Consider the following 25881-nt stretch of genomic DNA (forward strand, 5'->3'; position numbering starts at 1 on the left):
CTCGGGACTTTGAACCTGAGTCGTCAGCATCTCAGGTTGATACTCTATCAATTGTGCTACCACCTAGTCAGGCCTAAATGGCTTTTATGATTTCTGCTTTGATCAAATTGCTGTACCCACACCCATACAGTCATCCTTAGCCCTACTGACTGGCTTTCTGTATAAATCCAAACTGGTGGTAGAAATTTTGTTGAGCATCTCTGAAAGACAGTAGGTTTTCTCAAGTATTTCCAGGTACTCACCTTAGCAGTACACAATAGGACTGTATTCCTGGGCCTCAAGGGGGTCTGGTCAATGGGTTCAGGTACATTGATAACAGTGTTGACACCCAAGAATGTCATGGTACCAATGGTGATGTCCATTTTGAATGAATGCACACATGAGCAAGTTGTGAAAGTAAATATTTTCATTTTATTTTTAAAACAACAGTCAGAATTATTCTTATATATACAATAGTTATACAGACATATACACATAATAATAACAATAACACCTACAAAATTTTTTTTCCTGTTTCACAAATGGGAAAAATAATGTCCAAGGAGCAAAATTAATTTCACTCAAGGTCTAAAATAGACTAAAATAATAAACACATTTAAAAAAGTCCTCTCATTTCTCTTCTGATCCCTCTCTTTAGGAAACCTGCAATTACTTAACTCTGAAGTAGACTCAGTGTTTCTCCTGCCACCGCACCTCCCAATCCCACCTGCAGCCTGAACCCTGAAACCGATCTAACCCCCATCTGTCAGCACCTCCAGGATCCACGCAGAGTGATGGACGACTGAGCCTACCGAGGCACAGAGCCCGCCTCGGGAGTGAAAGCTGGTTAAGTCTGGCAAGGCTCAACTGCCCCAGGCTTTTCGAGAGGTCATAAATCAGCTTGCTGGTTGAGTCTTAATCTTGCCAACGTTGACCAAGACGCCAGGCTCTTGAAGGTCAAGGGCAGGTCAAAGTGTCAGTATATCCACTTCCTTCAAGTCTAGTCACCATCTGTAACCTCAACTTTCCTTCAGCAAACATGTCCACACTGAGAGCTTAGGTGTTGCTGCTCCAGGCAAGAAAATAAACACTCTCAAGGATGCCTAACTGTCTCTTCTCCTTCCAGCCCTACTGGCCCCGGGGTGTAAGTCAGGCCAGGCCACGGAACATCCAGGAGAAATGGGGAAGCCCAGGCAAACCGGTGGAAGCACTGGTTAATGGAAAAAATAATGGCTGGTGTTTACTGATAACGTAATCAGAACCAGGCACTACGCTGCAAGTTTTCAACGTACAGTATTAGCTCATTGAATCCTGAAACCATCCAGGGAGGTGTGTACTATGATTAGCCCTATTTTACAGATGAGGGAATGGAGGCACAGGGGCATTGTGCAACTTCTTCAAGGTCACACAGGAGGAAGGTTATTCTCCCAGCACTATTGGTCTGTGCTCTATGCCTCCTCCACGCTGCTGCTCCTCAACCCCAGACTCAGGGCTCAGAGCCTGCTCTCCCTCCTTCACTACCTAAGCCTGGTCTCTGCAACGCCCCTGCAGCTCTGAATTGATGACTTCACATAGAAAACAGTGTTTCTTCTCTCTGGGTATTTGTTCAAGTGCCCTTATTATTTTTCATGGTGGGATGAAGAGCTCTGATCTTTTAGGTGAATGTCAGGCATTCACAAACACGTAGTAGAGATTTTAGAAAACTGAGCTATGACCTTGAAATCACTCTGGGTGAAACCAACTCTGGGTTATGTTAGAGGTCCACCCATCATATGAACAGCAGAGGGTGCCATGTAGCTGTGGCCTCATCATAAAAAATGTTGCCCCCACCCCCACCCCCAGCTCCCAAGATGGGTCACCCAATTAGAATCCACACCTGAAGCAAACTGTTTGGTTTCCACACCTCTCCAGCCCTCCCCCGACACTGGGACCTCCTGACAAGCCTGTCACAATGGTGTTTCTATGAGCAGTCCAACCTGAGCTCTCTGGGATATGAGAAGCTTCCAATCTCATTCAGGGGTCTCAATTTTTTGCAAGTCCAGTTCTGACCCCACCCCTGTTTCTCGCCACAGGAATTTTGCCCACCTCCTGAGACCCCGTCAGTCTTTGATTTTGTATTCTGATTGAAGGCCCAATATATGACCTTTTCCCTGTGGGGTATCCCTGCCCTGGACCGCACCCCTGCCTTGTGCTAACCATACACCCGGGGTTGCTGAGCTGTAATTCTGCTCTAAACATTTCCGATCTGTGCTGAAAGGTCTCCTTTATGCCGCCAGCTCTCCATTCCCGTAGCACTGAGCGTGAACTTCCTGTCCCTGTCCTCTAACACTTGTTGGGTCCCAGCATGCTCTACCTCAGTGCCAGCTGTTGTACTCGCACTGCTCTGACACCACGTGTATCCAGATGTGGAAAGCACAGCCCCAAGTACTGAGATAATTCTGCAGTCCTCATGCCACAGGAAGAGGACATGCTGAAACAATGCAATCCTCACTTCATCCCCCAGCTCATAGGTTCAAACACAGAAATGGAAAAATTCCATGGATTTCTTTGGGGAGAGCCGTGATTGCAATTCCTACCTCCTTTCTACACTTCCTCCTCGTGGGTCTAAGCCTTGTCCACCCGCCCAGTTCTACTAAGTAGTGTAGTCCCTGATCTTGGCTTCTACTGCTCTCCTCCAACTTTTACTATGGCCACTAGCGGGGCGTAAGACTGCAACCATGCCTCTCTTCTCTGCAGTGGCTGGAGATACGATCCCTGGGAGGAAGGGCGTCTGGCTGAGAGAGTCTAATAAACTCCCTAACAGCTCACGCTGGGACCTTAAAGGAGAGGCTGACTTTAACAGGTCATCTGAACTACCTCTCAGTTAATGACTAATTAAGGAATGGTACAGTGATACTCTCCTTGCCTCTCTCTGGGACACCAGTACATCAGGCTTGCAGGATTTGTAACACAAGAAGTCCTTTTTGGGTGTTTTAGTTCCATAAGATTTGCCTTTGTTTTACCGCATTGCTGAATATATGGGCCATGACTCACAAAAGAAAGGAATGTAAAAGAGGATGTGCCTGCTGCCAGGTGGTGCTCAGAAACAAAATCTGTGACCCATCAATATTCATGCAGAAAGGCTGGGAAACTCTTCAAGACAAAACCATGCCAAGATTGATCGTTCCTGCCCAGAGTCCTCTATTACCGCTCCCGCTTCTGGCTGCCATTTTGTGGCTCGTTTGCCTCTTCATGGCTGCCTCACATCTGCTTTCCCTTGATGTAGAAATTCCCTTGTGTAGAAATGCCTCAAGGGTTGGCAGTGCGTAGACAGCTAATTCGCTGCAACTCCACCCACACCCCCTTAGGATTAATTCTGGGCCCCAACTTCATTAGGGAGAGACAGTCTTGTTGCTTTGGGATTTCAATCAATTAAGTCTTCCTTCTCAAGAATTGGGCCATTATAAGTGTTACCACTCACTGCCCAGGTGGAAATAGGTGTGTGAGCACTGTGGACGGCAAGGATGTATCCTGTCATCACACTGTTGCAGGTGTGATGACAGCATCTTCTCACTGAGGACAGGAGAGAAGTGTGCTTAAGAGTTGGTCCTGTAAACTGAGATGACATAGCTTTTGAATAAGATGTGAAGCATATTTTCACATATGTGCTGGGCAATAAGAAAGTGTCTGCTCTCTAAAAGGTATGTCCACCTGTACCCTTCCCACCTCACACCAGGATCCCAGAGTAGGGAAAAGCGTGCTCACAGGTGCACTGAGTGGTTTGTCACAACTTGCAAGTGACACTTCTCCTTGAGTTTTTAATACTCACATCTCATCCTTAACGGTGCATTAATTTAGATCCATTAGTTGGGCTTAAAGATGCATTCTAAATGGGAACAAAAATAACAGTGACGTCAATGAGAAATTCCATTGACAACAATGCACATATTGATATATTCATATTTTTGTATGTGTCTGTCTAGAGAAAAGCATGTAAAAAGGAAGACAGAAAGAGAAGGACCTACATTGACTGACACAGCTACACAGAATTAAAGGATCATATTTCACTGGCTCTAACACTGGAAGCTACATCATTATTTTTATGTTTCACCAAGAAAAAAAAATCTTGCCATTGAAACTGTGAGATGCCATTGATTGTAACATACATTTCAATTTCAGAAATGTTAAAAGGTGAAGAAAATGCCTATCATAAAATTGGTGACCAGTGTTGAAAGTTACACTCACTCCTAGCCAACCATTAATGCTGATTCTTAATGTGTCAAGAAAGTTTTTTATTTGTTTTTTTTAAAGGAAGTAGTTCTTACAGAGAAACTGTCATTTGAGTAAATTACTTCTTTCTAATTAAAATAGCAATGCTAGCAATTTTTGTTGGTATCTTAAAAGACAAACAGCTTGGACAAAGTCATTGTCAAGATCTGTAAATACACAGATGCTTCAAACCAAGGGAAGATGGCTTACTGAAAGTGTCCTGAACAAGCAGTATGTTAATTCTCATGGTGAGCTGGGTGGCTTTGGGCAAATCTCTAGTACTCTGGGCCTTGGTTTCCTTGACTGTGAAGTGAGTAAGATAAACTAGAATCTCATTTAAAACTCATCTCTCACTTTTATCCACTAGCATTTTATGACTCTGTGATCCTGGATCCAAGTTGTCCCATCTCAGTGGTCCAAATGCCAGGTTGGAATAATTTCAATGTGGACAATTTTCTTGGGAGGTATATTCTGCTCACCAAGCTTTAGCAGGATACTCCAGTATTTGTTTTATGAAGAAATGACTGAATGAGGCTGTTTTAATGATTCTCTTTGCTAACACATCCTGAATACGGAGCTATAATATTTGTCTGCATGACTCTGATGAGGACACTGACCCTCCAGTATTGAGACGTGGAGGGAGAGGCTCACCTCTGCTGCTCTTGATCGCCCCTTCAGTGGAGACATCCTCATCCTCAAAGCCTCTCTGATCTGTAAAAGCAATGCTGGTGAGGAAATGACGATATCCCCAATGCCCAGACCCATGTCCTAAAACTCAGAAACACTGGCAAAAGTAGCACCAGATGACTTAGCACCGTGCTGGCAAACGGTAACGCTAAACTCAATGTCAAGGTGCAATTGTCATGAGATTTACGATTAAAATTACAATTACGGTTATGGTTTGAATTCTTTTCACCAGCTGTATTCACATAGAGTCTCCTGTTGACTTGATAAAGTGCAGAAAATGAGAAAATAGAGTTCTTTCCTTTCCCCCCTTATAGCTGATGCCCTGAACCACCCCCAAAAGTCAACTTCCCTGGACCATGCTCTCTGATCAAACCTGCTTCATCCCCCTGCTTCCCTCAGCCGCTTGGGAATCATCTATAATGACTAGAACAAATGCAAATTACCTTGTGGTCCATAATGGTTCCAAATAGCAAGATGAAAAACCCCTGTGTTAAAATTCAACAGAAGTATGAGGCACAGTTTTGTAGGCAATACCACAGCTGTTATATTAATACCACTCTTTTAGACACATTCTAGGATCATTTTCAGACATTACAAACTTCACTCTCTATTGATTCAGATAAAAACAACAACAATATTGCTGTGTATTTTCTTGAGTGTACCTCAAAGGAAGAGGATCAGCTTCATGTCTTCATGAGAGCTATTGATATTTATAAAACGGTGACAGATCTAGGATAGAGTTTTCCACCTTATCAAATCTGTTTACTTCTTCCCAAGTATTAAGGTAACTTTTCTTACTCATGACGACAGTAAGACATGTCATGGGATCTTGTAACTCAAATCATGGAATCAACTATGGAAGTTATCCTGAGAAAATGAAATGTTTCTAGATGACTTTCACACCAGGTTCTTTGGGCTGGTGGACAAAGTTTCTGTGTAAAAGAGAAACTACTGAAACCCAGAAGGGCAAAGTTTCTGCAAGTTTGAATATTTGGTCACCTGTAAAGTCACAGGAATTGGAAGGCAGTCTTTTTCAATGGCAGAGGTTGAGGTCCAAGAACAATCTGTGTCCTGCCCTGAGAGGAAAGGGAAGCCTGGGTTTTTCTAGACAGTTTCATGGGGAAGAGACGCTGAGGAGAAGGATGACATTTGAACCTGACCAGGCGGTGGCACAGTGGATAGAGAAGAATGACATTTTAAAGTGTGAATCACAAGAGTTTTAGTATTTTCTTTTTATCAAGAAATGAGAAAAAATAAAAGAAATGAGCAAAATAAATGATCTAAACAAAACCACCAAACTTTCTATGGTTTAATTAAGTTGCAAAGTAAAAATAAGGTGAGATGATTTGTCACCAGAGTAATTGGTGGAAATCTTTCTTCTCTTCTCAAGAGTTGTGTGAGAAGAGCTCATTTATGTGAGTCCAAGAGCTTTTGATTTAAAACAAAACAAACAAAACCAAACACTTAAGTCAAACATTTCTCTTTAAAGTACTGCAAGGGAAAGAGTGAAATAAATGTTCTTCATGGGTACTAAAGAATTATGAATAAGATATATAATTCATCTGAGTTGGTTTTTCTTTAAAGCTTGCTTTATGTTTTATACCAGATTTTTAAATAAAGTAGCAATGATGTGTTAAAAAGAATACTTTGCTGCTTTATTATGCAATTATATTTATTTTATTTAAATACTAGTCAAGTTATTTTCTTTTTGCATCAAAGAAGCAGATACTGGGAACAAATATTTTAGGCTTTGTGGGCTACACAGTCTCTGTTACAACTACCTCAGCTTTGCCACTGTAGCTCAAACAGCCATAGGCACGATGTAAATGAATGAATATGGCTGTATTCCAATAAAACTATTTACAAAAATGGGCAACAGGCCAGAGTTTGCAACTCCTGATTAAAAACATAATTAAGAATATAAACTTGTCAAATTTTCTGTTACCCATAGGTATGAAAAGCAATCTGGCTAATGGCAGTTTCCTAAGTGTGCAAGCTTAGTAGCCAAGATGGAGTAAAATAGCTCTTAAAGAGATAATTGTGCCAATTTAGTATGTTAAGAAAACAGAGTAAGAGATCATATTAGATTTACTTTCTTATCTTGTGGATGAGAAGGTTGAGGCCCAGAGGAAAATGACTTACTTAGGATCAGGTAACGTGGCAAGGTTTATTTCTATTTCTACAGTTCCGTCACAGGGAATAGAGGCATGACAACTTTTGACCGGTCAGCACCCAAAGAGAGTGGCACACCATGGAAAATAACTCATTTCACTGAGTTCTCAAACATTTTGAGAAAAGATAAAAATTGTGCTTGTTTTGAGGTATGATATGTGAATATAACCTCACCCATTCTTGACCAAAGACTAGTCTTCTGTAAGTACAGGTTAAATTCTTCTCACATTGAAACTTTAGGAGGGATCTAGGTAGATCAGTGAGGAGATAAGGAAGGAAATTCCACCCAGCCAGCCTGATCAGTTAAATGTAACTTGATAATGAATAGGTGAGAGATGCCTATTGATTTGAAGGTCTTTAAGATATGGAGGGAAATGGAAGAAATATTTTGTGTTCTATGTTTTAAAACCATAGCCATTTTTTTTTTTGTTGGTTGGAGAACCAGAATAACAAATTATAAAATAATACTATTTTATACATGAAATATAAAGTAACAATATTAAATAATGAAATAAGTCTCCCTCTTGGAACTTACTTGGAAAGCATTGAGCAGGGCAAAGATTATGTGGAATATCAAGGAGGTGCCTTCGATGAGGGTGGCTATTCCAAAACCCCAGGTCAGTCCCAGCAGTGGGGTGAGGATGGCAACATTTTTACTGATCCTCCTAATTATGGTCACATCTTGAGACTTGGAACTGCCAATCAAGGGCCTCTGAGTGCTGATAGCAACAACGAAAACTACAATAAGATTCACAGCCACAATGACCAAGGCGGGGATGGCGAATGCCAAAAGGGCTTTGGTATTGTCCCAGTTAAGCCAACAGGCATCATGTCTCACATAGCCTTTCTTTGGCAGGGTGATAGCAACAGTGATGACAGCAATGATCAACGGGGATCCATAGCCAACGGCAAAGCCTATGGCCATCATGCAAGACTTCATCATCCTATGAAAAACGACCAATATCCCATAGATGATGAGCAGTGCTTTGAAGAGCATCCAGAAAAACAAAGAGAGGTAGAAAAAGTGGCTAAAAAATGTCATCGCAACACACCAGTTGTGGTCCTGGGCCTTTTTGCTAAAGTTAGAGGAGATGATGAACCACACGTTGGCGGCCAGGAGCGACACAGCTATGTTCACGATGCACACGTGACGCATGTATGAGATCTCTGTCACAACCACCTGGGACCACACCATGGCTTCAATGAGCAGGCAAAGCACCAGGCTAAGGATGGAGATGCTGAGCCCAATGCATGTGATGTAGTCCAGGATTTTGTTATCTATAGATTTGGGAGACATCAGAATGGAAAATGACATGACTGCGTTGGTGTAGTTACAGCGGCATTTCACTTTGTTCGTGACATCCAGCGTCGTTTCACACGCGTTCTTGTCCCATCTCCTTCTCCTGGCGTGCCAGCCCACACACTGAGCCCTGGCACTCCGGGATTTATTGATCTTCTCAAATGTGAGTAAGACTTGCTGTAAGTTTTCTGGTAAAATCACCGAAAGGACCAGACCATTCACTGGCCTGGGAAGACTCACATTTCGCAAGTGGGCTTCTTCGAGAACAGCCCCCAAGGTGGGGAAAGCTACGCTGACGGCCTGGGACGCGTTTGGTGGCAGCTTCCACAGCTCGCGCTCGGGAATCTCAATCATTCCTAAGATACTCTCTGTTGTATTGTTCACGATCCCGGAGAACCGGAAACTCGTCTCGGAGGTTCTGCGGTTGATGTGAAACCCCTTCATCTGAATGAAGGGCTCATCCACGATGTCCTCAGACGCGTTGTTGTTGTGCAGGTTCCGAGCAAACAAATTCACTGACTGCAGCAAGTCCGAGCTGGCGTTTTTGTCAGGAATGAAAGCCCAATTTGAAATGGTTCCTGTATCAAGAATGTGGTTGGCCACTTTGCTATAGCTCTGCAGTGGAGAAAAGCAGGTGTTATCCTAGGGACCTGACCTACACAGTATCTTACAAAGTCCATATCTAAACTCCAAAATTTCTGAACCCAATGGTCTGATCTTATTTGACATATTTCTCTTCAAATTTTCTGTTTATTGAATCTCATACTAGTAAGCCTGCAGGGAAGAAAAGTAAAAGGATGCTAAAAGTGAAAGAAAATGCATCACAGATAAAGCTTTTCTGCTTTATTACATGCCCAGGGCAGCATTTCCAAACGGCAGCCTGCATAACCCAAGTTCCCTGTGAGATGTTAATGACTGTTTAATGAAGGGGGTTGGGGGCAGATTCTCTAATAACTGAAGTCTGAGAAATACCGTATCCCTATTTCCCCCACTCTTATAAGAGTGCCAAAGTTCATGAACACATTAAAAGCTCTACAACGTCCTGCCAGAGGAAGCCTGCTGATCTCAATCTAAGAGTCCCAATCTCTGCTGTGCTATGAATCTCCCTTTGAAAAATTGAAATGCCATTTACATTTTTTCAGGACAATTATGCTCTAAAGTAAAATTTTAGAAACACTAGAGTATGAACTTGATCACAGCCATTAATATGTGATATTTTTCAGATGTAAAAAAAATGTTTTAACTTCCTGACAACTTCCATGAACCAGAATGAATCAAAGTGAAACAATGAAGTGAATTGCTGTTATTGTTGTTATGCTTACTATGCGGTGGTTGTAGTTTCTACCCTGAAAGGAATAATATTTGCAACTGCTGAAGTACAAGATTTGGGAGCAGGGGATAATGGTTAGGTTTTTGGTTTTTTTAATGGCATTAACAAAGAACACCTACCTTCATTTTCTCTTGGGTAACGTTATCAGACAAGTCAGTAGAAATATTTTTTAATAACTCCACAATAAATGCAATGTTTCCTGATGTGGCTTCTGAGGATTTCACAACATCAATTATGCAGGCGTAGTCCAGGGGACAGTTCTTGCGGAGTCCTTGCACTACGCTCTGCGTGGGCTCCGGAGCGCGGAAGTCCAGGATGTGCAGAGGTAGCGAGGGCCCCGCGATGGACAGGCGGGACGCGCTGTTCAAGTCCTGTGTTGTTTTTTTTATATATATAAAAAAAATCTTTTATTCAAAAATGATTACGCACCTAACATGAATCAGACTAAATGAGTTAAGGGCACAAAGGATCTGCATGGAGACAACAGACAGAGAAGCGAATGGCCCCCAAAAGCAGTTTAGATGCTGAGAAGGGCAGAGAGGGTCAGATGGGGTCGCACACAGGCAGGAGATTCTATCAAAATTCCCGCAGAGATTGGGGTCTGACTTTTCTTATTGGAATTTGCTTTCAGGACTGTGACTTTAGCTCAAGTATTATAACAAGACAGTTTTTTTTTTTTTTTTTCGGAGATGTGGAGGAATTTTAGAAACAACATTTGTCTAATTATTATTATTATTATTATTATTATTATTTAAGAGGAGTCATGTGGACGGTCAAGGGGGTTGGTGATGGTGGAGGTTCACTGGTCAAACATGGAACACAAAGGAATTAAAATTTAAAAAAATGGAATTCACTAATTAGAATAAATTATTTGCTCATTTTCTTATACGTTTACCTTGAGTCTCCTGGAATATGACTTTGGATGAGATAAAGCAATAATTTGCTTCCTTTAATTTGCTTTTGAATGCCACTGGCGTTGCAAGGACTTCTACCTATGCTAAGTGACAGAGACACCATGGCTGTGCCTTTCCAAAATCACACCAAGATCCTGTGCTCTCACAGGACTGGAGAGAAGTAGGTGGACATGGTGCTTAAGTGAAAGAACAGAAGACAGGGTATTTCAATTTAAACTTAGATTTTTAAAAAAATATTCATTGGGTTTCTATTCCCATAGGTGACACGTTTCTTCTTTCATTTGTTCAAGTGATTGAAAGTATTAGAAAAGAATTCAAAATAAATTTGATCATAGGCACATTTAGTTGATTAATTGGTTAGCACAAGAGGCATTCAAATTCATCTTTATAGCTAAAACTTTAACTTCCAAGCATTTACCATCATAAAATAAATTTCAGATCTGTTTTTGAGGAAATACTCTGAATGGGGGAAGAGAGAGTGAGGAGAAGAGGGACACCTGAGTCTGGGGAAGGAGGGAAGGAGAAGAAATAAATTCAACTCCTCTGTAGATTTTCCAGGGTCCAGATCGGAGACTTACAGGCATATTGAAGAGAACACATTAAAAATGCCTCTCCCACCACCTGAGGGATTGGCTCCCACAGCCAATAATATTCAAATGCAACACCTTAAAGAGTATCTCCACAGAGAGGCTTGTACATGTCTCGGTTGATTTCTGCCACTGGTTTTGATGACATGTAAACCCTATTTCTCCACGAAACTGCTGAGCACAAGGCTGGCTGCAGTTGGATGAAGTGACACAAGGCCCCTGGCATTTCTCTGAAATGGAAAACAGAGAGAGAGAAGTCTAATTAGCAGCTCCACACTTTGAGTTGGGCATCAAATGCATCCTGGGGATTTGAGGTGGCTTCCAGAGGTGGTGACATTGACCTGGGTTCTCAACGACAAGAGAGACCTTCCAGGCAGATTGTGAAACTAATGTCCAGGCAGTGAACAGCACGTGGAAAGAGGGGTCACAGGTCGTTTAGAAAGGCTGGTTCAGAGCATCTGAAGAGAGAGTGGACAGAGAAGAGGAGGGGAAGGCACAGTGGTCAGGTCCTGATGGGATTTGAGTGCTGTGCTAATTTGGAGTGATCAGAAATAAGAGTAACATTGTTTAATTGAATTTATTGGATGACACTGATTAATAAATTATATAGCTTTTAAGTATATAGTTCTCCAGGGTTGGGCAAAAGGAGGTTTATAGTTGCTCATATGGAAAATACTATAATAATTAATAAATAATACCATAAGAATAAACTGTGTTTCACATACTCACAACTGGAAACCTACTTTTGTCCACCCTTTTATTAGTATACTAAATTGTGTGTCCAACACCTCAACTTAAGTCTCCTTGCATCACAAACTATACCCCCTTAGCCCACATATACCTCCCTCTACCCCAGGGATCGGGAAATGTTTTTGGCTGAGAGAGCCATGAACGCCACATATTTTAAAATGTAATTCCATGAGAGCCATACAATGACCCATGTATATTACATGTTATCTAACAAAAATTTGGTGTTGTCCCGGAGGACAGCTGTGATTGGCTCCAGCCACCTGCAACCATGAACATGAGCGGTAGGAAATGAATGGATTGTAATACATGAGAATGTTTTATATTTTTAACGTTATTATTATTTCTATTAAAGATCTGTCTGCGAGCCAGATGCAGCTATCAAAAGAGCCACACCTGGCTCACGAGCCATAGGTTCCCGATCCCTGCTCTACACCTTTGCCTTCTTGCAATCCCCACACTATTGTCTTGTGTGTCTATAACTTTTTTCTTTGTTTAATCTATTTAGTTTTTGCATTCAGCCTCAACCCCCAACTCCTCTGACAGCTGTCAGTCTGTTCTCCATATCTATGAGTCTGTTTCTATTGTTTGTTAGTTTATTTTGTTCATTAGATTCCATGTATGAGTGAAATCATATGGTACTTGTCTTTCTCTGACTGGCTTATTTCACTTAGAGTAATATGCTCCGAGTTTTTGAAAAATCACTAACAGTAGTATAGATCAGGAGTCTGTAAACTTTTCTGTAATTGACCAAATAAATGTCAAATAAAATACAAGAAGCTCAGTTAAATATTAATTTTGTTTTCAGATACAGCAATTCTCATTATTTCCAGTAGTTATGTTCTATGAAGTCACCACCACAAACACTGAATCAGCAGATACTGAACCACTGCTCCTCAGTGAAATGAAAGGTTAGGTTTACATTTTCATCAACACATCAGTATCAGTGGATGTTTGCTTTACGAGTATTGCTATTGAAAGTCAGTTTATGCAATATATATTGTTGGTTTACTGACATTGAACTCATGGCCAGTAGAGTCATAACTCATGACAGCATATAAACAAAGCTTATATAGTACAGGTATTTTCTCCATAAGGTACATCACTGCTCTGTTAGCAACACTAGACAACACTTCAGCTCTACACTTGGGGACCGTATTCAACAGCAAGATCACCAACAAAGAGCAAAACATGTGGCACCTAATAGGCCATGAAAAGAAGAACACTGTGTGTAGCAAGAGAGCTGGAACAGGAAGGCAGAGCACCACTTTCATCAGCCTCAGCTGGGAACTTATACTTCGGCCAGCTCGTTTTTTTGTTTGTTTGTTTGTTTGTTTGTTTTTCTGTTCTGTGAATGTCTGTGAATGATCCTGAAAGTACTGTGAGTGTTGATTTGGAGATTGCAAACAGATTTCAAAGAGTAGGAGAATTTACAAAGGCAGAATCCACAAATAATGAGGAGCTACCAAAATGCTCAATGAATAGTGTTTTAGGGTATGCATGGCCCATGCATTATTATTCATTATTTTTCTGAAATTTAAATTTAACCAGATATCTTATATTTTTATTTGTTAAATATGACTATGCTAGCCAGAGAGTAAATCTTTTATTATTATTATTATTATTATTATTATTATTATTATTAAGTGAGAGGCAGGGAGGCAGACAGGCAGACTCCTGCATGCACCCTGACTGGATCCTTCTGGTAAGCCCCCTATGGGGCGATGCTCTGCCTATCTGGGGCCGGTGCTCCCTTGCTTAGTAACCAACTGAGCTATTTTAGTGTCTGTGACGAGGCCATGGAGCCATTCTCAGAGTGTGGGGCCAACTTACTCAAATGAGCTGTGGCTGTGGGAAGGGGAAAGAGAGAGAGAAAGAGACAGAGACAGAGAGAAGTGAGAAGGGGAGGGGTGGAGAAGCAGATGGGCACTTCTTCTGTGTGTCCTGACTAGGAATTGAACCTGGAACTTCCACACACAGGGCAGACACTCTACCACTGAGCCAACCAGCCAGGGCTGCCAGAGAGCAAATCTTTTTGAAACTGTGGGACATACAGTCTCTGTGGTAACTATTTTGTAGTAACTTAACTCTATCTTTGTAACATGAAAATGCATCAAAGACAATATACAAATAAATGGGCATGATTGTGTTTCAATAAAGCTTTATTTAAAAAATCTGGTGGCAGGCTTACTTTGGCCCATGGGTAGAGTGAATTGACCTGAGGCAAGAAGCCCAGGAATGAAGCTGTTGAAGTAGCTCCAGGAAAAATTGCCCTGGATAGTGGCAGAGGAACAGAAAGAAGTAAATATGCTAAGAACTATTATGGTGTTGACATCAATATGATATGGTGACCATTTATTTGCCTATGAGTTAAGGGATGTATCCATATTTATGGCTTGGATAGCTCTATAGAGATTTCATTCACAGAAAAAGAGTGAGTTTTCATCTTTGTTTGCCACTTACCCAGTAGGTCAATTTGACAAGTTATTTATGCTGAGCGTTTCTCAATTTCTTCATCCATATAATTTTAAGATGATACCGTGGCATTGTTACAAACATTAAATGAGACAGCATCTTGTGCAGCACTTTGACCATAAATGCTCAATAAAGTTATCTTCCTTCTTTTTTCTTTCCTTTCTCAATTCCATATCTAAGAAGAGATTTATCTTCCGCCAAAAATATACTTGGCCATGTATGTGCAGAATCCAGTTATTCTACTATGTGGGTGAGAATCACATGATTTCACTACCTTACAATGAATGATTACTGACACGGTTTGTCTCTCACTTCTTAAGTGTGACCGATCTTACCAGCACAACATTTATCTGACATCATTTCAACCTACCTTTCAGTACCAAAACATTACATACATTTGAGCAACCCCAAAATGCCTCTGAATGAAGCAATGAATGAATTCTGTCATCTTTTCCCTTCTGCCTCTCATTAGCTCATTAGTTCAAATAGATTTCCCTTGTGGGTTTTAAAATGAACACTCATCTAGTACTTTAGAACATGTAAATGTTTGTTCACTTGCTTTATTGACTGTGCCATGAGTGATGGTATAATTGCAAGAGAATCCATTAACACTGGTAAACACTGAGACCTTACTAGTGACTTTTATTTGACTGAAAAAAAATTGTGTTCTGGGGACATGCTTGCCATGTGTCCAAATGGAAGAAGACTGTCCTGAAGCCACATACCTTGTATCTTTCCAGTCGTGGGTTTCTCTTCAGGATGCTGAAATTTATCTCCATCCTGTAAAACATAAATTCCCAAAGGTCCTCTTTACTATGGAACTCTCCTCTCTCACCTCAATGTAGAGGCTCCACGTGGATAGGAAGAGAAAATAAGTGCAGGACTGGGAAGAGAAATGCAGCAGGTCCATGTGTCGATATAGCAGAAACTTGTTGAAGGAAGCAGGGATGTGAGCACAGACTGTGTATTGTACTGCCCTCCCAGGAGGGCTACAAGCTGGATGGCAATCACTGAAGGTCAGGTCAGTGGCTTGGGTACCTCTTTGGAAAGTTTAAGTATCCAGAGAGATCACAGAGATGATAATTATGGCTCTAAGCTGTTCTCTGCCTATCATAACTGTAACTGTACAATGTACCTAATACAGGGTGAGGCAAAAGATGGTTTACAGTTGTGAGCATGGGAAATAGTTTATTCTTCTATCATTGTTTATTAATTACTGTATTATTTTTTATATGAACAACTGTAAAGCTACCCTGTATAGTGCACCAGATACTATATATCCTTAGAAAAGAAGAAATAAACTGATACTAGAAATGAGTATTAGGTTGCAATAATAGAATCACAAACTCTTTTGTAGCTATAAAGGATTATAAAGATTATCTAAAAGAAAAAATAAACACCCTTAATGTCGTAGATTAGAAAATTAAAACATAAAAATAAAGCAACTTGTGTAACAAACAAGATTCAAAGTTCAGGTCTGAACCTAAACTGCTCATCTGCCAGGCTAGGACAGTCAAGTGCTACCTAACGATGTTTCGGTCAGTGATGGACCATGTATGTGACAGTTATATACCATAGAGCCTAGGAGTGTAGTAGGCCATACCGTCTAGGTTGTATAAGTACACTCTGTGAGGTTCACACATGACATAATCACCTAACATTGCATTTCTCAGAATGTATCCGAGGCATTCTGAGGCTCATGACTATACTTCTTCCTCTCAGTGTGTTCACTGCGGTTTGGGTTTGCAGTGACTTTTCTACTATGATGTTGTGCCCTGTTGCACCTTGCATCTATACTGTTACAAGTCCTGGCCACCACTCAACTTTCTTTGTTCTTGACTTTGGAAAACAACTATGAGCAAAAGTAAAGTAGCAGTCATTTAAAAATATCTTTAACATGACTTATTATTTGTCATAAATCAAGTCATCTAGGAGAACTGCTAGTTTTCTCATGGGAACACATTAGAATGGATCTAACTTACTTTTATGTAGCTCTTGGATCTATAGTGAGAGCATTCTACTGTACTTACTTTTCTGTGGATCTTGGTTCTATAACGAGAACATTCTGTGGACAGAAATAACATTAAGCAGCAAATCACGAATGGCTGGGACTTCATTTTCACACATTAGGATCTTCACCTGCAATAGAGAATCAAGGAGGACCTAGCTGAAGGTCACAATGCCACACAACTAACGTACTGCTTAACAGACTAACCTACCACTCAGTGACTCCACTGGGTACTCTGAGATGTTTATACCAACAACCTACCCCAGAAAAGGACACCAACATCTCTATTCAAACCACTAAAAATGTAAAAAAAAAAAAAAAAAGCAGACTGTCTGTTAACTGTGTACCTGTCTACAAACAGCACACAATAATAATGGAAGTACCAGGAAAAATGTCTGTTTAACAAAGCATCAATTCTTATTGAATTCACAAGTTTCTTTAATAGCAAGTAACATTTATCAAGAAATTGCCAGTAATTGTTCTAAATACTTTTTGAGAATCAAAGTAATTTAATCATGTAATATCAGCACCATTACTGTCTTTATTTTACCAATGGAGAAACTAAGGTCCAAAGACTTGAGCAACTATGAGCCAAGATCACTCAAATAAAAAATGGTAGAGCTAAAAGTTCAACCCAGATGGTTTGAATGGAGAGGAATTCTTAATTTCTAAAGCAGGATCTCTCAGTGATGGCACTACTGACATTCGAGGTTAGATAATTCTTTGTTGTTGGGGGATGTCCTGTAAATAATAGGATATTTACAATAATATCCCTGGCATCTACCTACTTGTTGCCAGGAGCATCCCCCTCTCTAGTTGTAATAGCCAAAAATCTCTCCAGACATTGCCAACTGCACCCTAGGGGGAAAAATTGTCCCAAGGTGAGACTCACTATTTGGCAGTATACTATCTCTTTAGGCATATGGAATCAAGTAACTTATAATGAAATAAATATCACTATTGTTTGTTACTAGACAAGCATTAAGACTCCCTCTTATTAGGTGGATGCACTACGATACAGAACAAGTGGAGGCACTGGAAGATAACTCTCTATTCTTTCACCACAGCTCTGTTTCTTGCCTTTTTCTTTCTTTCTTTCTTTCTTTCTTTCTTTCTTTCTTTCTTTCTTTCTTTCTTTCTTTCTTTCTTTCTTTCTTTCTTTCTTTCTTTCTTTTTTTGCATTTTTCTGAAGCTGTAAACGGGGAGGCAGTCAGACAGACTCCCGCATGCACCCGACTGCGATCCACCCGGCATGCCCATCAGGGGATGATGCTCTGCCCGTCTGGGGCATTGCTCTGATGCAAACAGAGCCATTCTAGTGCCTGAGGCAGAGGCCATAGAGCCATCCTCAGTGCCCGGGCCAACTTTGCTCCAATGGAGCCTTGGCTGCAGGAGGGAAAGAGAGAGACAGAGAGGAAGGAGAGGGGGAGGGGTGGAGAAGCAAATAGGCACTTCTCCTGTGTGCCCTGGCCAGGAATCAAACCCGGGACTCCTGCACGCCAGGCCAACACTCTACCACTGAACCAACCAGCCAGGGCCACCTTTTTCTTTTAATTTCCACCTTTCAAAACCAAATTTCCAAGAAAGTATCTTTACAACAGTTGAAATTTATCAACATCATTATAATCTTTGTCATCACACATGTTTTTTTAAGATAGTGGCAATTAAGATCCCTTACGGGGAAGAAATTTCCTTAGAGTGAATTTTCTGGTGGTGCAGATGCAGCAAAACGAAAGTATCATGACTTTTAGAATCAGCAAGAGCTAAGTTGCAATGTTTTCTCTGCCATGGATGAATTATTTGCCCCTTACCGAGCCTATTTTCTCATCTATTTCATAAAATGTAGGATGATCATTCCTTTTACCAACCAATGTTTATCAAGTGCCTTGTGTTGGCCAGGAACATATCCATCAGTTGCTGGGGCGACAGAACTAGAAGCTGCTGTCCTTTCTGTAATGGGCATCCAGCGGGAAACAGAAAAGTCAAACTAATAGTGAGAAGAGAGACCATTGGCATATGTAGCTCATGAACAGGCCTGGGAGACACCCAGCCTTCAGCAAACAGAAATTCCCTTATGGTCAAATGAACGTGAATTTACTATGATCTAGTTAAGCTCACAAGACAATGTGTGGACCAGGAGCAGACAAAACCCACTGAACTGGGCTCAAACATTTCCAGGGTTGAGTCAAACCTTAGATGGGTTTTCATGACTCCAGTGAGCCTTCAGCTGAGATGGCGAGACACAGGCACTTATAGGGAGGTTTCCAAATCATCTCTGTGTTCTTAACCATTGCACAGGGGGAAAGTGGTTTGGTTTATACCACCATCTTGTAGAGCAAGTCTGAGCAGGGGAAAGTGAACATGGCGGAATAACAGGAAAAGTGTGGTAATACATTTGCATAGGTGTTGGAATATGTGTGCAGAATTCATGATCTTACAGAGTGGGTGGAAAGAAGTTCTCATGGATGCAGCAAATTGGTGGATGGGCACCCTAAGTGATTTGCAGTGTTAAGATTGTTCAGATAACTTTTTAATTGATAATCACATAAAGAAGTACCAGAAGAACCAGTATAGGTTGTCTTAAACGTATCCACGTGTCTCATCTGTATTACCTATGTTTTTCAAATATTTTCTATTATGACACAATAAGAAACATATCTTATAGGGTGACTCAGTGTATACTGAAAAATATATGTATATAGGTACCCATATATAAATTGAAAAACATCCAATTTGTGCATTTAAAAAAACTTTTTATAAGTACTGATTCTTCCTACCTACAAGTAATCATGGACACTCTGACATGTTAATGATCTTTATTTGTATTTTACTCTGTTCTATCTCATACTCTTAAAAATTAATTGTCACACACTAAATATAATTCACAAAATTAAATTGAATTCACAATTCTCCAATGGATCGTATTTTAAAAAACACAAATTTGGACTACAAGATTCATTTTATTATCAGGTTGAATACTGCTCATTTTTTTCAGGAAAGTGGTCATTTATAACCTTTTCCTTGCTATTTTTTTTTTTTTTTAGCAAGAGAGAGAGAGAGAGAGGTAGGGAGAGTGATGAGAAGCATCAACTCAGAGTTGTGTGACTTTAGTTGTTCATTGATTGCTTCTCAAATGTGCCTTAACCAGGGACTCCAGCTGAACCAGTGACCCACTTATTGAAGCCAGTGACCCTGGGCTCAAGCCAGCGACCATGGGGTAATGTCGATGATCCCGTTCTCAAGCCAACTACCCTGTGCTCCTGCTGGCGAGCCTGCTCTCAAGCCCATGACCTCGGAGTTTTGAACTTGGGACCTCAGCATACCAGGTCAATGCTCTATCCATTGCACCACCACCACTCAGGCTTCTTTGCTATTCTTTACAAGTCTGCTGAAATCTCCTTTCCCAGATACATATATCAGGAAGAAAAGATACCTACAGTCTGGACCAAATAATAGGACTGATGACTGAGGGTAAATGCAATTCTCTCCTACCTGGGGAAGATGGTTTTAAATGCTCAGGTAAATGGATACAGGTGAGCCAAAGACAGGCATTTATAAGTAATAAAACCTGCTATCTAAGGTGTTGTAGAAAAGGGCCACTTTTACTCTGTAAGTTTCCAATATAGAAAGAAACTTTGCTTAAACCAATCTTACTGGAAGAAAGTCAGACAGTTGACACAGTGATGTGATGAAGGCAGTGTGAAATTATGGAGCCTAAAAATGTTTCCCCAACCAGCACTGGGGCCTCTAAGTGCACAGCTCCTAAAGGTATTCAAGTAAAGTGTCTAGTAATCATGGCATTTTATGGAGATCATTATGTTCTTTGTAGAGCATTATGAAATAATAATACATTTCATGTATTCATATAAACTAAAAAAATTACTAGCAGAAATATATATGCAATAAAAATCATAAGCATGACCATAACAAACACAAACTTTGAACTGGGCACATTTGGCTTTTAGAGAGTTTCAGTTAATTAATTTTCTACTTGATCATTTATATTATTATAGTCTGCTGTATGTAACCCACATACTATTTGTACGATAATTGTACAGTAAATTTCCTTCAGTTATTGTAAACATGTGTGGGGGGAGGTAGAGAATGTTTATGATGTTACCCAGGAGGAGCTATAACATTCTTATTTTTGCCCAGGTTAATTGGCAAGCTTGGGCCAGATGGATAGATATTTCCAAGTTAGCCCCAATTGGGGTTTCTCTTTCTACCCAGAAGAACTTAATGGAAGTGCTCCCCTCAGACTCAGACACTGGCTGAGGCCAAAAGCCAGAGTGCTCTGTGGAGCAGACAATGAGCAGAGCTTAAGGACTCAGAATGGCATTTTTTTTAAGAAGTATTGCCAGCATAATTCAGCCTCAGAGATGGGTAGTTTATAGAACAGAATGGAGGAAACATATTTTCTTAGATTCATCATTGACAAAGACTTAGCAATTCAAGAGAGCGTTGAGTTTTGCGTAAGTCCAGACTGAAAAATGTCTGCAAATACAAATAAAGTACCTCTCCAATACTTAACCCAGTGCCTGCACATGGTAACTTATGTCTTGAGATAGTGAGGAAAAGAAAAAAACAGGGGCACAAAAGCTGAAAACATTAAGTTACATGTGACGAGAAAAATGCAGCTTGTTCCAAAGAATATCAGCAGGACACAGCTGGCCATCAGAGGCCAGCTCTGAGGCTGAGTGGGGACTGGCTGAGGTCACGGTCGAGTCCTTTCCTATATGGAGAATCCACAGTTGTTCTATGTACATTATGTTCAAATTACCTCTTTACCATTTAGTTACTTGTGCTTCTACAATTTATCAAAAAATTGTGTGTCTTTTTTTTGTGTGTGTGTTTTTCTGAAGTGAGATGTGGGAGGCAGATAGATAGACTCTCCCATGTGCCTGAGTGGGATCCGCCCGGCATGCCCACCAGGGGGTGATCATCAACCCATCTGGGGCATCACTCTGTTGTGGCTGGAGCTGTTCTAGGAGGCCAGGGAGCCGTCCTCAGTGCCCGGGCCAACTTTGCTCCAGTGGAGCCTTAGCTGCGGAAGGGGAAGACAGAGACAGGGAGAAAGGAGAGGGGATCAAAAAAAATTGTGTGTCTTCATGAAATCTTTATTTCCATAAATCCCTCAGGCTTGGTGGCAGAAAAGCACTGTTCACAATTGTCACTGGCTATTTAAATCACAATCCTAGGGTCTCATATTTTTACAGACACCCCCCTCCCAATGTACATTAGTAAAATACATTTTGCATATTAAAAATCAGTCAATCAATATCCTTGTACTCAGCAGGGGCAAATAAGAATAGTAAGCAGCAATCCCGATAGAACAGTGCTGAGATATGCATGTTTACGCCTGAGACCCACCATTGGGTTGCCAACAGTTTGAAGCAGGCACCAAACTTAAATAAATAAAAAATAGAAGAAAAATTTAGCACTGAGAACATTGATACACAGTGACTTCAGTGTTCTATGACTTCAGTCAGTCTGCCTGCTTCACTCAGTAGGAAGACAATACAGAGTTTGTGTCTATTGTATAAATATTTGCCCAACATATTGGGTCCTGAGGAGGGTTTCTGTGGAACTCTGGTCTCAAGGGGTCCCAAAGTCCAGTCAATTTGGAAAACAAGGTCAGATCAGTTTGGAAAACAAGGTCAGATCAGTTTGGAAAACAATCTGTACCAACCTTATCATTACCACCTCCCCCACCGCTCCCACACACATGCACAACACCTGTGTTTGACCCAGGTTTTATCAAATGTACTTAATCATCTAAAGTGCTTTGCAGTAACTTGAGGTTGCTGTTCCAGGACCCATGTCATCTAGGAGTGCAAAGTGTGGGCCAAGCCGGACTCAGCCTCCATATGCGTGAACCGGGCACCTACCACACTGAGTCCCTGTGCTGATACTTTCCTAGGAGCTCCTTTAAGTTACTCACACCGGACCCAAAGTCGTGTATCAGAGAGTAGTGGTCCTGTCTTTATCCAATCCTAAAAGAAAGAGGCAGTGGACAGGTCGTCTTTAATTTGTGAAACGAGTCAGAATTATTCTGAAACTCGCCACTCAGGGAGGGGAGGGGAGGTAACACTGGTAGCACAGCGATTAGAAGTTTGGAATGATCACCGGGGAAGGGAAGACAGATGCAGAAATGAAAAATAAAAAAGAGGAAGAGAAAACAAGATACCAAAGAATTCCTGCCTGGGACTATCTGCGGTAATTTCCTATGTAGAGTTATCAGACCTTTATAAAGAAGTTCCTACCAGTTTCTATACTAGTCACCCAATCAGGACAGCTCCACATCTTCTTCCCAAAGTGTCTGAAAGATGACATCTCAGAAATAAAAGCCACACGCAACCTGGAACGACAGCTTCTTAGGACCTATGAAAGTAATGTCCCAGATTCCTCCTTCCCATGTCCCGCCTCTCTCTGCGCGTCCTTATGAAAGGGTGATTACCCACCACTGTCCACTCCTGTTCCCACTTGATAATAGACAGCATTCTCGGCTGCTGAATGGAAGACAGAGAGAAAATAGTATTTGTTGGCCTCAGAGGCTTAAAAGGAACTAGAACTAGATACAATGATCCCAGAAGAAACATGTCTTAGGCTATACCTGCCCAGGAATCCAGCAATTGGGTGGCTTTCACACCACTGCTGTGACTCAGCTATAATGACAGGAGCTTAACAGAGCACCACACTTAGTACTTTAGCCCCCAAGCCTAAGAGAAATTGGGCTGCACCTAGTGGAACAGAAACAACAACACAAATAAATCCTGTTACCATTGGTCAGGATGTGGACACGGAGAGAAGTTTCTGGGTCCCTAGCGCCCAACAGAGAATAAGGTACATAAACACTCTGTATACGTTTGTGGACAAATGGAACAATGAATGAATGAATGGCCCCTGCAGACAAGGATGCCAGCTTCTCAAGATTTTGTCACGAAGCAACGTTTCTATCTCAAACGGGCACTGGAGCATACTTGCAACTCTCGCTAATTTTGGAATGTGATATTTGAAGTAGGAATGCTCCCAGCCTCCTATGGACCTCATTTTTGTTGGACCTGGAGCCTCATGTTGGAAAGGATTGTAAGAACCCATCTAGTTCAGCAAGAAGCAATGTCGGCCCTGGCCAGTTGGCTCAGTGGTAGAGCGTCGGCCTGGCGTGCAGGAGTCCCGGGTTCGATTCCTGGCCAGGGCACACAGGAGAAGTGCCCATCTGCTTCTCCACCTCTCCTCCTCTCCTTCCTCTCTGTCTCTCTCTTCCCCTCCTGCAGCCAAGGCTTCATTGGAGCAAAGTTGGCCTGGGCGCTGGGAATGGCTCTGTGGCCTTTGCCTCAGGTGCTAGAATGGCTCTGGTTGCGGCAGAGCAATGCCCCCAGATGGGCAGAGCATCGCCCCCTGGTGGGCATGCCGGGTGGATCCCGGTCGGGCGCATGTGGGAGTTTGTCTGACTGCCTCCCCGTTTCCAACTTCAGAAAAAAAAAAAAAAGAAGCAATGTCATGCCAGAAGCGAGGTGTTTGCCCTGGGCTTGGCAGGGCAAGCAGCTTTTATTGGTCCCATCTTTCTTGTATACTTCGAGCTGAGTTTCTGAATGAGCCAAAATTCAAAAATACAATTAGTCAGCTTGGGTCCTGGAGCTTATTTCACATGGAGTTGTAGAGGTGACTCACGCAGCCTGAGGCACCCTGACTGTCTGGACACGCTGAGTGAGAGCTGGCATCAGGGCTGTCAAAAGAAATTTTAAAAAAGGTACAGCCTAGGAACCATAACTATAGCCAGGGAGGGAGGAACACCTGGGAAGGTGTGAGCTCTCAAAACTCTTCATGCAAATCACCCTTAAGTGAGCCGGCTGGGATTTCCTGTGAACCAAGTGGACACTTCCCCAAAGTGTTTCTCTCCATTGAACCTCCCTTAAGATGACAGGGAGGGCGTATTCTCAGTTGCTTGCTAACCTTCTAAAGTGGCAACGCGCCTCATACCCCTCGGCCAGTCCCATTGATGGGTGGACCATTTCCGAAAGGTTCAGCGGAGAATGAGGAACCTAAGAGTTAGGTGACCCACATTTTGCGGTGTGTGTGTGTGTGTGTGTGTGTGTGTGTGTGTGTGTGTGTGTGTGTGTTTGTTCCCTGCAGCCTAATTTCATAACCTTTCATAACCTTGTGCCCCGTCTACTCCACTAGCATAATTACAGCTCTGGTTATATGGTCAGATGGCTAAACGAGCTGTTGCTGCGTTTCTCTGCCTCAATAACAGAATGAAAGCAGTCACTCTTACCACTTCTCCCTGCCCAGGAATGAGCTGTTTCCTAAAGAGCCTTGGGGGAAAGAGAGAGATAAAAGACCTATTAGAATCAAACCCATTTTATCCTCGGCTATTGCAGATGGCTTCCAGCCGATCTCTGTGCAGCTCAGTATCTTTTCAGAGAATGGCTGTGTCGATTCAAATTCTGCCAAGTTTGAAGAGTTACATCATTTCCGAGCTGGGGGGCATTCAGCATCTTATCAACTATGTTGATACTGTGATGATTTTAAAGAAATTGACATACTGGATTATTGCTGTGCTTCTTGAAGGAAGCTCCCTGGGGTGCTGACACACACACACAAAATCGCACCTTGTGATGCAACGATTCTGCTCTCTCACAACTCTCCCCAGAGTATAAGAAACAAAAACTATCAAGTTCCGTGCTAATGACCTCTCAAAATGAAAGAGATGCCTTTGCCAAAAGGCCTCAGCATCTTTTAACTGGGGGGAAATGTTTCCTTGTAAGTTGATATAAGAACAGCTTTGTCAGCCTCACGAGCAGAAGACACTATTGAAGAATGCTTTATTTTTTAAAAATCTAGCTTTACATTCAGCCCGAAGGAAGAGAACTGAAAGCAAGTTCGTGCATCCAATTTGTCAAGCAAGGGGACAATCGAAGAACAGCCGGTCTAATTGTCTGACAAGGTATTTTGCATTTTCTCTCTTAGGAGTGAAGAGTCAGAGCCAGACAAATGACTTTTTAGAGACAAACACATGTAAAGGAGGCAGGAAATACCCCAACCTTGAGCTAATCAATTTCTAAATAGCGTTAGGAAAGGTTCCTACATAATCAAGCATTTCAGCAAATACCACCCTAAATCGCACATTTTCCCCGTTCCAGAATAGGAGCTAAAACAATCCTGTCTTCAGTAGGAAGAGGTGTTGGCATGGTGTGTGTACTCACGGCATCCAAGAGATCTAGCAGCCCAGCAGGAAGATCCACGCTGTTCCATCCACCGTGCCCCACCATCACGTGTGCCCGTCCTGGCACCTCCCACAGTCCCCCTTCAGCGGCTGTGGTCCTTCTTCGTGTTTTGAAGGGAAAATCCAGGAGGCCCCGTGAAACCCAGCTGTGTATTGTGAGAGGCCAACCTGAGACTGTAACACTGCCTGGGGTTCCAAGGCTTGTGTA

General features: G+C 41.8%; 1 protein-coding gene across 2 annotated transcripts; it reads right to left on the reverse strand.

Moving 5' to 3' along the window:
- Nucleotides 1-437: 437 nt before the first annotated feature.
- On the reverse strand, nt 438-25829 carry ADGRF4 (adhesion G protein-coupled receptor F4). 2 transcript variants are annotated; one of them, XM_066252392.1, is made up of 10 exons: nt 25654-25829; nt 16470-16578; nt 15165-15219; nt 11296-11447; nt 9836-10087; nt 7622-9001; nt 5358-5399; nt 4879-4938; nt 3788-3844; nt 438-1189 (listed from the first exon to the last, which is right to left on the reverse strand). In XM_066252392.1, the coding sequence occupies exons 2-9, from the start codon at nt 16554-16556 to the stop codon at nt 3797-3799; spliced, it is 2076 nt and encodes a 691-aa protein (XP_066108489.1). In that variant the 5' UTR covers nt 16557-16578; nt 25654-25829; the 3' UTR covers nt 438-1189; nt 3788-3796. The 2 variants fall into 2 exon arrangements, with proteins under 2 accessions (XP_066108489.1, XP_066108499.1); XM_066252402.1 differs by lacking the exon at nt 438-1189 and adding an exon at nt 1844-3531.
- Nucleotides 25830-25881: the final 52 nt, after the last annotated feature.

The sequence above is a fragment of the Saccopteryx bilineata genome, chromosome 1 (genome assembly GCF_036850765.1).
Source record: "Saccopteryx bilineata isolate mSacBil1 chromosome 1, mSacBil1_pri_phased_curated, whole genome shotgun sequence".
NCBI lineage: Eukaryota > Metazoa > Chordata > Mammalia > Chiroptera > Emballonuridae > Saccopteryx > Saccopteryx bilineata.

Bases quoted from the DNA above. Each gene is read 5' to 3' on its own strand.
- ADGRF4 (XM_066252392.1), bottom strand. From the start codon at position 16,556: ATGAAGTCCCAGCCATTCGTGATTTGCTGCTTAATGTTATTTCTGTCC. The intron at 11,448-15,164 runs GTATGTGGCTTC...TTTCCATTTCAG, and splicing joins CACGACTGGAAAGATACAAG to AGAAATGCCAGGGGCCTTGT. The intron at 10,088-11,295 runs GTGTTGCATTTG...AAAACAACACAG, and splicing joins CTGTGGAGATACTCTTTAAG to GACTTGAACAGCGCGTCCCG.